The sequence below is a fragment of the Argiope bruennichi genome, chromosome X1, assembly GCF_947563725.1.
Source record: "Argiope bruennichi chromosome X1, qqArgBrue1.1, whole genome shotgun sequence".
NCBI lineage: Eukaryota > Metazoa > Arthropoda > Arachnida > Araneae > Araneidae > Argiope > Argiope bruennichi.
This window is the reverse complement of record NC_079162.1, coordinates 15356984-15371871: the sequence shown is the minus strand read 5'-3', so window position 1 is coordinate 15371871 and position 14888 is coordinate 15356984. Positions and strand designations below refer to the sequence as shown.

The following is a 14888-nucleotide window of genomic DNA, read 5'->3' as shown; positions in this document are numbered from 1 at the left end:
GCAAGCATTTGGTATGCTACCTCATTATCTAGTATAACTATTCGAGAGCTTTTGCCTTCTTTAGTTCAAACTTCTGTTGCTAATTTCTTTGCTTCTGTTGCAAATTTTTTCTTTTTAAAAAGTTCTTTACAGCCGGGAATCGACATTGAAGTGGGGATAGTCAGGAAAATTTATTATAAAACTGGAATTTTTTATAAATCGGTAATTTTTATCGGACTTGATAATTTGCTTTTTTTTTTTTTTTTTTTTTTTTTTTCATAAGTAGAATGAAACATCGTTGACAACTAATGAAAATCAAACTTATACGATGTTTTTGAAACAGACTGTTGAAGAGAAAAGATTAACCACCATCTAATTTATTACATATATGTATAAATATATAATCTTTTCGTCGTAAGTTTTTGATTTTTTTTCAGAACTACGAGATATCTACATAATTAGCAGAAATTGTTTTGCCTATTATGGGAAAATGCAGCCAAAATTAAAACCCAGCTTCTTTTACTATTATGATTATAAGCTTTGACGGTCTCTCATATTTTTAAAGATATTTATGGAGCTATCCTCCCCCCTTTCAAATGTCAAACCGATCGTATCATGAGTTACGAGAGCGAAACTATGAATTTTGGGTATTAATATTCAAAACGTTGTAAAATATTGACTCATTATTATAATTCCAAAACAATTTATTTTAATTAAATAGGTATTTTACAATAATTATTTTTTCCTTCTTCTCGGAAGTCTTTTTGTTCAATTATGAAGTATCGGATATTATTGCTATTATTTCCGTAAAACATTTTTTTTTGTTTATTTTTAAACATTATGAACACGATTACTAAATTCTTTATATGAATGGATGCTATGGAAAACATGAAGTGAACGTTATTGCTAATATTTTCTTTTAATATTTTTTTTTTAATTTTGTGTTCCTTTAAAGTTTTTTATACATTCTACAAAAAGTTCTATAATTTTAAAATGATATTAAAAATGAGAAATTAAATACATATCTCTTGTAATTTTTTTTTCAAAAGATTTTTTAGAAAGAGAAGGCAGCATTTTTCTTATATGGTTTGATGTATAGGAAACTGTTTGCCACAAAAATTTACAAAATTCATTCAAACTACCGTTTTTGGAATTTATACTTCTAAAACATTTTTCTTTTTATGCAATAAAGAAAAGAAAAAATCATAAGAACCAATTTTCCATTTTTTTTTTTTTTCTTTTCTTTTTCCATTTTACGGGTTAAACATTGAGGCAGCATGCAAGTGATGTTTTTTTTTATTATTATTATAGTTGGTGAGCTAAAAGTCTATGCAATTTTGATTTTATTTTGTACTTGTAAATGAATTTTTTTTTTGTTAGTATAATTATTGTTCAGTTCTGATTGGCGTGTTGGTAAACAATGTAGTTAGAGGAGACTCCACTGAAAGAAAACAAATCATTTCATTCCTAAACATTCCACCAATGTTTGTACTATATTGTTTTGAGTACATTTGTACTACATTGTTTGTTTTGTTCTACATTTTTTCTTGAGTAAATTTGTCAAACAGTTCTGAGATATGACTGGTTCGCTAAAAGTCGGCCTGCATATAGTAGTGTTACTTCTTATAGTGTCACTTTCTATATTTGTAAAAAAAAAAAAAAGGAAGGGTTTTTTACATAATTGAAACTTATCTAAAATTCAATAAGTGAGTTTTTTTGTTTGTTCTAAGAATTAAATTTTATTTTTTGGATTTTAGTTAAAAGAGTTGAACAATTTTTCAATTAATGTTATGAAATAATATGTGCAATAATCAAAGAGAATAATATAAAGCGACATTGTTATGAACATATTGGAAACATCCAAAAAATGTGAGGGAAAAGTCAGGGAATTCCAAACAATAGAAATCCTGCCCACCCTGTTACTTAACTACAAAATGTAAAGAACTAGATGAATATAATTTAGTGCATAGCATTTTTACCTAAAGTGTAGATCTATATAAAATTTTGAAAACAAAACAAAAAAAAATCTGGCAAAGGGTTTTTAACCATCTGTTGTCTATTCTTCTGCATACATATAAATGCAATAACTAAAAAATGTAAGGATTTAGATAAATAAATTTTTTCTGTGATCTTGATATTAAAATTGTAGTTTTGGGCCCAATTTTGGTATAATTTGGTTGAAATGAATGCATTCAAAATTCATGTTCAGTTTTCCTCACTCTTCTACGAAACACAGAATGTTTCTGCCTGGCATTCTGAAAATTAAAATCTGAGCATTTGTGATGCTCTTGATTTTATCTGAAGTCAAAAATTTTGTTTGATGGTGGCAACCACCACACATAAAGAAATAACTTTATTAAAGGGTATATGAGAAAGTTTTGGGGAGGCTAATATTGTAAAAATTTAGACATAAAACGTATTTGGTAATATTTTTAAATTCAAATTTTACAATTATAGTACTAAAAATTTGTCAGCATTAATAAAATCTTCTGAATTTAGTTTGTATAAGTGATTGATTGTAGTTCCTTTGTATACTTTACATTGGTATGTGTGTTAGGAAATGGTAAAATCCCTACTTCTCTGTCTTGAGCAATTACTTTTTGAACTCATTTTAACAAATGAGTTTTCAGATATGCTCAAATTACTGATTATGTAAGTCTCCAATTTTTTAATATACAGAGTGTCTTTTAATGAACTTACAACTTGTAACTGATATAACTTTTGTGTCATTGCAGTTAGCACTAAATACATTTTTTTTATTGAAAAGAAGGTTGAAAAGGAATTTAATGCACAAGGTTTGCAAAGTGAGAACCTTCAGATGTGATACAAAGGCACAACCTAGTCACAAAGTTGTCACTTAATCTTCAAGAGTTTCTCTTTGAATCGGCTATGATCCTTTTGAGGCTAATAAGGTCTGTAGGCTTCTTGTAAACCAAATCTTTCATATGACCTAGATAGAAATCGCATGGTTTCATATCTCGTGAATAAATTGGCCAATGCAATGCACCAGGATAATGTTTGGATATTGATAAGCGACTACTCGGGTTCCAAACTGAATGGTTATTAGGTTCAGATCGGCGCCGTCCTGCATGAACCGATACTCACCATTGGCCGTATCCAGATTACGAATTTGAGGAAAAAACGACTGTCTCAGCAGTAGCTCATAGACATCTGCTTTAACAGTTGACGCAAAGAAAATTGGTCCGATAATTTCTGATCCACAAAGATCAGTCCAAATCGTTACCCTTTGTGGATGGAACAGTCTTACATTGACAAATTCAGGGTTGGAGGTTCCCAGAAACGATAATTCTGTCTAATTACCTGACCAGACGACCAGAAATGGGCTTTGTCGGAAAACCATATCATCTTGTGTTCCAATTCCCCATTATCAATGAGGTCCAATATCTCATTGGCAGAGTCCCATCGCTTAGTGATAGTAGTATCTGGGATGAAATGTAAAGTTTGAATCTTGTAAGGAAAAAGTCTCATATCTGTCTTCATTATCTTAGTTGCAGAGCTCCGATTAATATCCAGTTGACTTACCAGTTTAAGAATGGAAGTGCTTGGTTCTTCTGCTATATCTCTTGTTGCATCAGTCACTTCTTTTCTAACAGTTACCTTTGCATCAACTTTTATCTTCAGATCATCTCTCATGCAAATTTTCTTATCAAATCTCTTAACATTGCTTCAGAAAGCTTAGATCAATTTTTAAATTTTGCACACCACTTCTGTAGCAATAGTGTTGCATTTTCATCACATAAATACCAAGTTTTAACCATAAATATCCTATTGAATATGACACTTCTGAAGACATTTTCAAAATGACGTGGAACTTATTCGAAACAATCCTTTTATGCTCTCTGCCACTACACGAGTTCGTAGCACTATCTAATGAGATTGAAAGATTATTTGAGTTACAAGTTGTAGGTTCATTAAAAGACACTCCGTATATGCAAGGTGCCCCATAAAAATAGAGTAAGCATTAAGTATTTTTCCTAGAGATATACTTCCAATTACAATGTTTCAATTAATAAAGTAAGCAGTTGTATGAAATATTTTGGCTTCTGTGGAGAATTGAAATTAAAAAGTAAAAAAATTTAATTTTTATGCCGACCCCATTGTGTAAAAGTTTCAACTAATTAATATTTCTCTTACATTCTTCTATGCACTCACAAAGTTCCATGTTTCAAACTCTCTTTTTGCCCCCCCCCCCCTTTTATTTCATTTCTCCATGGTATATAAAATTGTTACTTTTTTTTAATGTAATTTTGTACCTAAAAAAAAAAAAATTTTTTTTTTGTACTCAACATTTTTTATGTAACTACACCTGCTTAGTATTTTCTCTTTCAACATTATTATGTCTGAAGGTGAAGAACTTTTGAGTTCAAGTATACTGTGAACTTTCTCTGCAAATTGGCAAAAAAATGTGATGACATTTGTTTTGTTTTTGTTAGGTTTGAAAAGAAATTTTCAGAAACCCTACTTCTGCACACAAGATCGAATGCATTTAACAAACAAAACAAACAAACAAAAAAAAACCCTACAAAGCTTTATTTATTTTATTTTATTATTTTTTTTTGAGATATGAGAGAAAAAATTTCTCTTAAAAGCAGAAAAAGCAATATTATTTTGTTGTCAACTGCTGATTAGGCAGTGAAAAATATTCATTTCTAAGTTAGTTTGGTAAACACAAAGCTCTAACGACTACATAATGATTTCTTAGAATTGTTTTAATGAACTTTTGTTTATTTATCATTTAATACTTCTAATTGGAATATTTGCAGATGTTCAGGGATTCTCATTTGAGTACAATTTATTCATTCTTGTTTCATATTTTATGTTTGCAATTTACCAAATTGTAATGTTCTGACTGTAATTGTGCAATAGAATGTGGATTTACATTTTTAATGGGAGGAAAAGGTTACTTCTTCCAAAGAACACACGCATAATATTACTTATCAAGAAGATATGTAATTATATCTGAAATAGTGTATCTGAGTGTGTTTTCATTTTTTTTAACTTATGTGAAATTTCACTAATATAAAAAGAAGCTAGTATTTTTTATTATATTGCTATAAGCTTGCATATATTTACATAATTTAGATCTTTCAGATAGCGATCAAGATTTTGATCCAAGTGCTGAAATGTTGGTAAATGACTTTGATGATGAATACACTCTGGAAGAAGAGGAAGCCATGGAAAGTGCTGATAGTGTTACAAATGAGCTGGATGACTTGCAAAGGGTTGGTGACGCTAGTTTTTGTATTCAATCAAATAAAAACTGAGATGTGTGAATAGTTGTGGTATTTGTTGAATATTTTATTTTAAAATGTATTCAGTTTATATTCAATTATTGAACACAGCAATCAATAAGATTGAAATAAATGTGTAAATCTGTTAGAGATTTTTCTGGGTGCGATGATTGGTCAGCAAAAAGGAAGTCTTCAATTTGGCATGCAGATCATGCATCCAAGATGAGAGAATTAACCAGTCCATATTAATTTCTAAATTGCTAGAGGAACTGAAAACCTGTTTACTTTCTCTCAGTTACCTCTCATTGACTTTTTTTAGTGTCATCCTCTTATAGGATGACTTCATTTTTTTTTTTTACATGAGATTCTTTCAGAAGTTTGAGATGAATTAGAATTATTTTTTAACAATATTGTTTCGAAGCTAGTATTTTAAAAATATTCTTTATCACTAAGATTCTAAATTTTTGTAAGCAGTAATGAGCCATTTCAATAATTTAATGTGAAAAAGCAAAGTAATTCTCTGCTGTTTAACTGAATCATTGTTTCAAAATAAGACTGGCGCATTGTTTTCAGTTATGATTAAGAGAACTCTTTAATCAAAAATCAACGATAATAGCGATTTTTATTTTATTGCAATATAGTGCACATTTATTGGGACAACTTTGTTTTTCACAAAATTCGTCCTTTCACTGGAATTTCATGCCTGAAACTGAGTTCAACTGCATTTTGTTATGAAGAGGAGTTTGGCTGGACTAATTTTTAACCATAACCACTTGACCGTCTCATGTGGCAAATTTTCTCATGAGGTGTGTTTCAAATGCCATTAAAAGTTGTCGATTGTGTGAGTTGCTTGGCTCACATGTTATGAGAAGGGGTGTGGGAAGAAAAACACTTTCAGGAAACCGGTTTGATTTATTTATTTTTAATTCAACATGCTTCTAAGACAATGAAGGATATTGCTGCAGTAGCCGTAGTTGGAAAATCTATTGTTTCTATGATTATTAATCAGCAAAATAAGTTTGGGATACTTTCTTCCAAATGGAATAGTAAATGTGGATGCAAACATAAATCACCTCAGCTTGATAACTGCGTGGAACCATGTTCCTATACAGAAAACATAAAGAATCGTCAGATGTAGCGGCTGCTGACGATTGTAATGAGTTAAGCCGCTTATTTGTTTACGACCGCAAATATAAACTTACATTTTTAATAGATAGCGGCGCGGCTTGTTCTATTTTTTCCAGTTTCTTGTGCGAATTTAACTAAACGTGTACCAGGCACGAACTTTGTTTTGTATCCTGCAAATTCTTATTCAACTTAAAGCCCAGACATTTAACGTTGGATCTTGGCTTACGGTGATTATTTTCCCGGAATTTTGTAATTGCAGATGTCTCTTGACCTATATTAGGTACAGTTTTTAGAAAGATTTGAATTGCTTATTGATATTAAAAATCGTAGACTAATTGACAGGTTGACTTCCCTTAAAGTGAATGGTAAAGCTTGTAATGTTCCATAAATAGGCTTAACAATATGGAAATAGGCTTAACAATATTAACAACAAGGATGATACGCCTTACCATCAATTACTTTCTCAATTTCCTAACATAATCAAACCTGCTCTCAATCTTACACCAGTATATCTTTCTACGAATCATTGTATAGTCTCACTAAAGGACTTCCAGTGTTCAGTAAACCGAGATGACTCGCACCAGAGAAATTAAAAGCACTGAAAGTTGAATTCCAGTCTTTACTAAAACAAGGTATCGTACATCCTTCTAAAAGTCCATGGGGTAGTGAGATACATCTTGTTAAGAAAAAGGGTGGCATTTTTCGCATCTGCGGTTATTTCCGCAGATTAAATGCAGTTACGATTTCTGATAAATATCCTCTGGCTCGTATCGAAGACTTTTCTATGAAATTAAATGACAAAACAATTTTTTCTAAACTAGATTTGGTTAAAGCTTATAATCAGATACATGTTAACCAATCATATCGAAAAAGCTGCTGTTACCACACCAATAAGACTGTTTAGGTTCAATCGCATGCCTTTTGGTCTTAAGAATGCAGGTCAAACAGCACCTTCAAAATATTTTCAATAAACTTAAAATAATAATAAAAAGAATGTTGTAAATGTAATGTGTCCCCTTAAGGTTAAACTTTTTGTTCTTTTATTTATAGAATATTTACAAATTTTTCTTGGTATTTATTTCATGTGAAGCAAAGAATTCATTTTTAAAAACTTTTTTTTTCTGTATTTTTTACCTCTATAATAGTACATCCCCCTATCCTAAATAATGTTATGATCTTTGTGATTTGTTTTATATATTTATTTTTCTTCAACTTCAAGACTTTCAATTTTATAGGAAGGAGAGATGCCTTTGAACGAGGTTCTTGCCATGTATGGTTACGAATCTAGTTTGGAATATGATGATGCTATTCAAGAAATTCCTGAACAGGATAGTGATTCCTCTCCTTTAGATTCTCCAGAGCAAATAATGGAAAGCCACAGCTCCCCTCATAGTGTTTTAAATCAGTCTGTTCACTCACCCGAATCTGATAGTTCCCCATCTGATGAAAGAAAAATAGATGAAGTCATAGATTTGGCATTCCGAGAAACCACTCCTATTCCTTTGGGTTCTTCAAGGCCACTTTTAAGATGTAAATAGCTTCTCATTCATGACTTTGTGTTTCGTGAAATTTTAATCATGAATATTTTTTTATATTAAAGTTTCCAGATTTTAAAATTTTCTTATTACTTCCTGTCTTTTACATTGTTTAAATTTTTAAAAAAATGACTAATAATAAATATAACTCAATTCAAAAAGTTGCACTCTGAAATATAGAGCACCCATACTTATAAAAGATAGTAGTTGTGTCCATCTAGCACACTTACAGCCATCAAATTTAACACATATGTATTTATGATGACTTAATGCATCTCAAGCTTGAATTTTAAAATCAGTTTTAGAAGATTATTTTTTGTTTTGAGGGTAAGATTTAAGTGAAATGTATCAGATTTTTGCCATAACTGTTCCAAATGTTGAGGAATTTGCCAAATGTTCATTTGATAAATTTGTCTGGGAAAGCCATGCGTGAGATGTTTTGGGTTACCTTACCTTAGGTTCCAAAATTTGTCTGCAGTATTCCAGCATAATCTGAAATTGATAAGTTCATCAATAGCTGCTTCTAAGGTCATGTTCTATAATTTCTGCATGAAGTGCCAAATTCCTAAAATTTTTGTGGATTATAGAGCAATTTGGTGTGTGCTGACACTTTGGGTGTACTCTTGTCTATTTATTTTTAGTACACAAGAACCATGGTGTTTCCAATAAAGTCACTTTTGGCAGTATTTTCATTCTTTGACATATGATAAAAAAGTTAAAAGACATAAAAAATTGTTTGACAAATTTGCCATAAAATCAGGAAAATCGCAAAGACACATGGAATTTAAAAATTGTTCATAGAAATGGGAAGATGCAAGGAATTTTGAAAATTTCCATAAAAAGAACAGAGAAAATGCAGGGAATTTTAAATTTCTTAATTCTTTTCATCTAAAAAGCGTCAATCTCTTTAAACTTTGCAAGGATAAAAAAAATCATTGCCACAGCTCATGAAACACAACGCCACCAACCCAGGAACTGTTTCCTTCTTACTTCCCTTTTCTTCTCGATAGATCAGTTCAATTTCCAAGACTAAGAAAAAACGTCGTTATTAAAATGTTTATTACAGGTTGCTTTAATATTGGTGGGAACTACTGAAAATGAACAAAGTCACTTTTTAGTAATGTTTTATATTTATGAAGAATGTCCCAAAAAATATTTGAATGTATGTTCAACTATTTTGCTATTTTAAATAATGTTTCCTGTTTAAATTCTCCTTGATTGAAAAGCAATGCATCACAATGTGAAGAGTGAATGATTGATTGGCTTTTTTTTGTTTCAAAGTGCAAATTTCCACTGTATATTCTGAACATACTAAGATCGGTCAGAATTTTCCTGAAAAAACTAAAAAGTGAATACAATGAATAGCTTGATTCATTTAATGGATTTGTATCAATGATTTCTTTTCTAATGTTTTGAGGTCTAAAGAATTTTCTGATTTTTGGAAAGTTGTAATTCTTGTATTGTCACATACCAGTGTGGTTGTTTAAAGTAGATTTAGTATCAACAAGGATGTGCTTGTTGAAACTGAAAGAAGATTCTTTAATTCTTCTAAGAATTGTGTATTATATCATAAACTTGTATGGATGCATCTTAAATGTTCTTATCTCAAGAGATTTGCTACAGTATGCAAAGAAAAAAAAAAAACACACACACATTTGAGGTATTATGAAATTTAAAAAAAGCAGGGAAAAAGAAAAAAGAATTCAACAGACACAGCAGGTGAGCAAAATAATTGTTGCAATAGGGGGAAGGGGAGAATGAAATTGATGACTGAAAAATCTGCAGAAGTTAATGCTAAAATATTTGAATTAGCAAAATAAATAAATAAATAAAAATGCTTATGAATATGAATTGGCATACAAAAAAATTGCTCTTTAATACTTTCTTTTGTTCAGTAATTATTAAATGCTTTGTATTACGATGACAAGAATGCTATTTGTGTTTTATTCCTCTCAAGTCCTTAATTTTGCATTACTTTAAATTAGAGAGCTTGAAGTGAGTTATCAGCATTTTTTCCCACTTAATCTTTTCTAGGGCCATGGGAAGTATGCTTCCCACCAAATTTATCAATATTTGTATGAAATTACGTAGGTTGGCATAAGTTCTGACAGTTTTTTTTACAAAGACAGAGAAACTTAGATGCTTCAGTTCTTTATCTTATACAAAATGATGTGTCTTGATTTGTTACTTATTAATTAATCAAATTAAATTTATCTAATAAGCTAAATGAATCCCTTTTCTTATTCTAATTTCAAGCCTAAAAATATTTTAACGTAATAGGACTAGAAAAAAATGGTCCTTTAAAGGGTTAATGTCTGATTTTGTCTAGCTAAATCCTTGGCAGTTATAAAAAGAATTTTTTTCCTTATTAAACTGTAGACGTTCCTTTAATATTCTGTTATTTTGTGTAATGTTGAATTGTTGCTTACTAGCCTTTGCTTTTTACTGATGAAAACTAGGGGGGAAGGGTATTGTTATTCTTTTAAGACTAGCACAAGGGCTGTTATACTGCATATACATACAGGGAAAGCGCAAGGATTTTTTTTCTGGATTTGGTTGGTTTCACTGATTGAGTAAATTGTATAATGTGGAAGAATTTTGAGCAATTGGTGAATTCTTAGTAAATTGAACTTTTTGTGATTTCAGAATTAAAGATTTACCCTTTGGCTGCATAATTTTTTGAAATCACAATTTAGATGCAATGTTTGCAAATAACTTCAAAGAAATTCAACTGATATTGTATGTTACACAATAATATAATAAAATTTGTGATTGTAAAATTAAATACTTTAAATTGCAAAAAATGTGTGATGCAACAGGAAATAGACTAATTGCCAACCCGTGGAAATCGCGAGATACACAGGTAAAGGGTTAATATATATTATTAGGAAGGCATTTCATTTTTTAAAATAATAATTCGCATTAAGGAAATTGAATAATTATTTGCATTATGGAAATTCACTTTTACATTTTTGATGAGACTCCATCTCTCTTTCATTTTGAGAATTATTCTTTCTGAGATTTTATACTCTTTTCAGTTGAAAATTAAGACCTTATTTCTGTTTTCCAATAAAATTTAAAGTAAAAAAGAGGCTAAGTATCTCTTTCAAACAAGAATATTTATACATTAAATTAGCCAACTGAGTGCTCTATCTAATCACATTCCTAAGAGATTTCTTGTTTTAAAGAGATATAATTATCATATGCTAATGAAAAAAGACAACGTGGTAAGAAAAAATTGATCAAATTTCCAATTGGTTTTTAATAGTCGACCATCATGAACAGGCTGGTGTGTCTTTAACTGATTTAATTGCCTTTTTAAAATCATTTTTCTGATCTTCTGTTACTTCATAAGAATTTTAATACATTGAGTCAGCATTGGTCATCTAATTGCTTGCAATAACACTGCTATTAATACTCTGAGACAGATTCTTTAATGCTTCAGAAATAATAAAAATTAAAAAAGGATTGGCAAGAACTGATTATACATGTTTTTCTCCTTTTTATAAGAATGCATAGTAATTTTTATCAAATTCATTCTGAAAATCTGGTAAATTAATGAATTATTTAAATCTGGTAAATTAATGATTATAACTATTTGAATTGCAGTTGTATTTATTAACAGATTATATTCATTAAAAACTCATGCATCACATTTCAGAGGGAGAAAAGCCTTTGCATGCATTTATGTTTTCTTGGAGGATATTCATTGTTCACAAACGGAATGTCTTAGACAGCTATAAAATAACTCATTACTGATCACCTTTATTGTTTTGAATATGAGTATATTACTGTAGTAAATAGATGCAATTTGTTGGTAGTTGATTATCCTATGAAAAGCAATAAAAAAAACTCTTCGTATTATGAAGTGGATAATTAATTTCTAATAAGAAAACATGCTTTTTTATGCTCAGATAGCTAATAAAAAAAATTTCTTTCTCATTCCAATTATATATACATTTGCATGTACTTACTGTCTGCCCTTCGAGAGAACACTTCCTACCAAATATCTTTGTTTATGGCGATAGCTGTAAAAGCAGATTTTGGTAGGAAAGTTCCATTTAAAATAGGAGGAATCCGATGGAAGTCTGGGATTTATTTTATACTTGCCATCAATTTGAGGAGATGGAAAGAAAAAAAAAGTGTCCTCTTTTTTAGCTGCAGTTGCACGTGTGTTCGGTATAGCTTTTTAATTAACTTTTCTCATTAAAATTAATGCATTTCATTTTTTTTTTTTTTTTTTTTTTTTTTTGTCTTTTAAGTTCCATCATCTGCCCCTTTTCAGTTTAAGAAAGAAGAGACTTTAAAATAGACAGTTTTTATTGACAAAATGAGGGTGAACAGTTTAACTTTTAGAAAATGTTGGCAAAATAATAAAATTTCAGAAGCTGAAATAGATATTCGAAAAATCAGTTGATTGTTGTAGACGCTGGGGATCAGGATTTATTCCTGATGCTTAATTCATCAACGGAGCATTATCCAAATGAAATACAAAAATTTTGGGAAATCGGTGTTAGTAAACTGATTCCAAATTTACAACAGAGAAGTAGTGTGTGTGTGGAGAATGCTCCATAGCATAAAGGTTGCAAACTGAACACCTATGAAAACAGTAAAGATATGGCTAATGGGCTAGTAAAGAACGGAATACCCTGCAACATAAAAATATGAAAAGTGGAATGTATTTGCTAATTGATAACAACTGCCCTGAAAATATCTTATATAAGATTGAAAGATTGACAACATAATAAATGAGAATGGGTTGTTATGTTTTGAAATTCCCTCTTTACTACTGTGATTTAAATGCAATTTGGTTATATTTGGTTTACAATTAAAAGGCTTATCAAGGAAAGAAGTATCACTGGTGTTTTAAAATTGGAGAATTGATAGAATCTATTTTGCCTTGTAAAGAATAGGAAGTGCATTGCCATCATGTGAAAAAAACTTGAAAACTTATTGGAGAAAGGATAGAATTTTAGAAGAACCAGTGGATGAATTTGTAAAAAAAAAAAAAAAAATTTAGTAAAGGTTCTTGCACAGTTATGTTGCAGCTTCAGTATTTAACAAATTGTTAATGATGTTGGAAGGTATATAAGCAATGGTAAGATTCTTAATCTTTTCTAAAGAATTTTGACTTTTTGAAATAAAATAATTTTTTTCAACGTAATATATTTTTAATAAAGATTGAGTTTGTAATCGGGCTGCTTAGCATCATTAAAAGTAATTAAAAACTGCTTATTTATGGTCCTGATATAAGGGCCTTAAAAGTGCTTATTTTTCTTTCTGAAGATAAAATAAAATTTTCTGAAAGTTGGTTTTGCTCTGGCATATGATTAAATTTTCTTTGTTTTGTCTCATCCTTCAATGAGAAGTGTTCATCGTAAAGAAGGAAGTGATGCTGGTGTTGATTCATTTCATTAATGAGTCCAAAGTTCGAAAAAAGTTTCTCCTATAATAGTAATAATAAGCAAGCATGGAGAAAAACATTCCTTTCATTTACCTAACATTTCTTTTTTTTCTTCAATTGCTTACATTGGTAAGGGGGAAAAAAAAAGTTTATTTTCACTGATAATTTTATGCTTTGATCGGGAATACATATATAAGGTTGATTTAGCTGTTATTTGCAGCTTACTTATGTAGTTTTGTTTCATATTTACCTCTTTGCAAAATATTTATTATATTTTAACATATATGTCAATAAATTATTAACCTTTTTACTGCATGTAATTTTTGTTCAAAAGTTTTTTACAATATGTCTGGAAAATGTGTATTCAATTCACTGTGGATTTACAAAAGTGAATACATTGAACACACTTTTTAGAATCATGAGTTTTTAATGATTTACTTTATGTATTATGAAATATAATTAAAAAAAGCTGTTTTTTTTTAAAGCAATTTATGTTCAGCTGTTTGTATTTTGGTTACTGATTTTGAATTCTTTTTATTTGGAAATTGTGTTAGGAGATTTTGATTAGTTTAGTTTTTGCAGGAAACTTTGAGGATCATTATTTTTAAAGAAAATATATTTTGCAAATTCAGTACTTTATTTTGATCAGAATTATTTTCATTAAATCTACAAGTATGATTTAGTTATCTCCCATAACAATCATTGTCAAGATTAAAAAAATTGTTAAAACAATACTGATTTAAGCTTTTGCTCTATGTGCTAATTAATAGTTATCAGAAATGTTTCTTAATTTATGCATTTATAAAGAAATTGCAATATATTGATAGCATTATCCTGTCTGAAAGTATTTAGAAATTTGTACGATTTTAATTCTTTTCAGGAGTTCCATAAACTTGCACAATTGTAGGGAAGTAATTCCATTAAAATATTTACTGCCAAATATTTTCCCATCACTGTTATGACATTACATTATATGAAGTACTTTACACTTTTTTAAATCAGATAGAGCATAAAAGAAATCTGTCAGGTATGTTTTTTCATTTTCCTGCAATTTGAATAACTACTTTTCAGATGCAATTTCAGGAAGCTAAAAACTTAACTCCCTCGTTAATCGGAGCCAAAACAATTAGAGTATTTTACCATTTAACTAAATTTCTTCTATTCAGGTGACCTGATTGTGATTATAAAACGGTGATTTACAAAGCTGATGATTATTCTCAAGCAACATTCAATGGATTTTAGAAAAAAATATGATAGAGAAACTGAAGGATATTAGTAAGGAGGATTTTTAACCCTAAAAGTGTCAAATGCATGTAGAACAAGGATCCTTTGCTGCTGCACTGCTAATGACTGGATATTCATTGAAATGAAAATCTTATTTTTCACTACTATTTGAAATAGCAGTTTCCTTTGAAATTATTCCTTTGTAAGTCTTGGAAAGTGAATATCTGGTCATCTGGAATACTGCCTGAAATAAACTGTACATCCTTTTTGGTAGAAATAATTTAAAGTTATTTTGAAAAAAATTTCTTTAAATCTGAGGATTATGGAACATGTCTGAATTTACACTTGAATTATTTTAGAAATCCA

The 14888-nt window shown here is 29.6% G+C and overlaps 1 protein-coding gene across 2 annotated transcripts in view; it reads left to right on the top strand.

Moving 5' to 3' along the window:
* LOC129959121 (mesoderm induction early response protein 1-like) overlaps positions 1 to 14888 on the top strand; it is a 76671-nt gene that overhangs the window by 27471 nt on the left and 34312 nt on the right. For both annotated transcript variants that reach the window (XM_056071937.1, XM_056071938.1), the window contains exons 3-4: positions 5083 to 5222; positions 7595 to 7889. In XM_056071937.1, coding sequence (XP_055927912.1) covers positions 5083 to 5222; positions 7595 to 7889 — 435 coding nt within the window. The remainder of the gene's footprint in view (positions 1 to 5082; positions 5223 to 7594; positions 7890 to 14888) is intronic.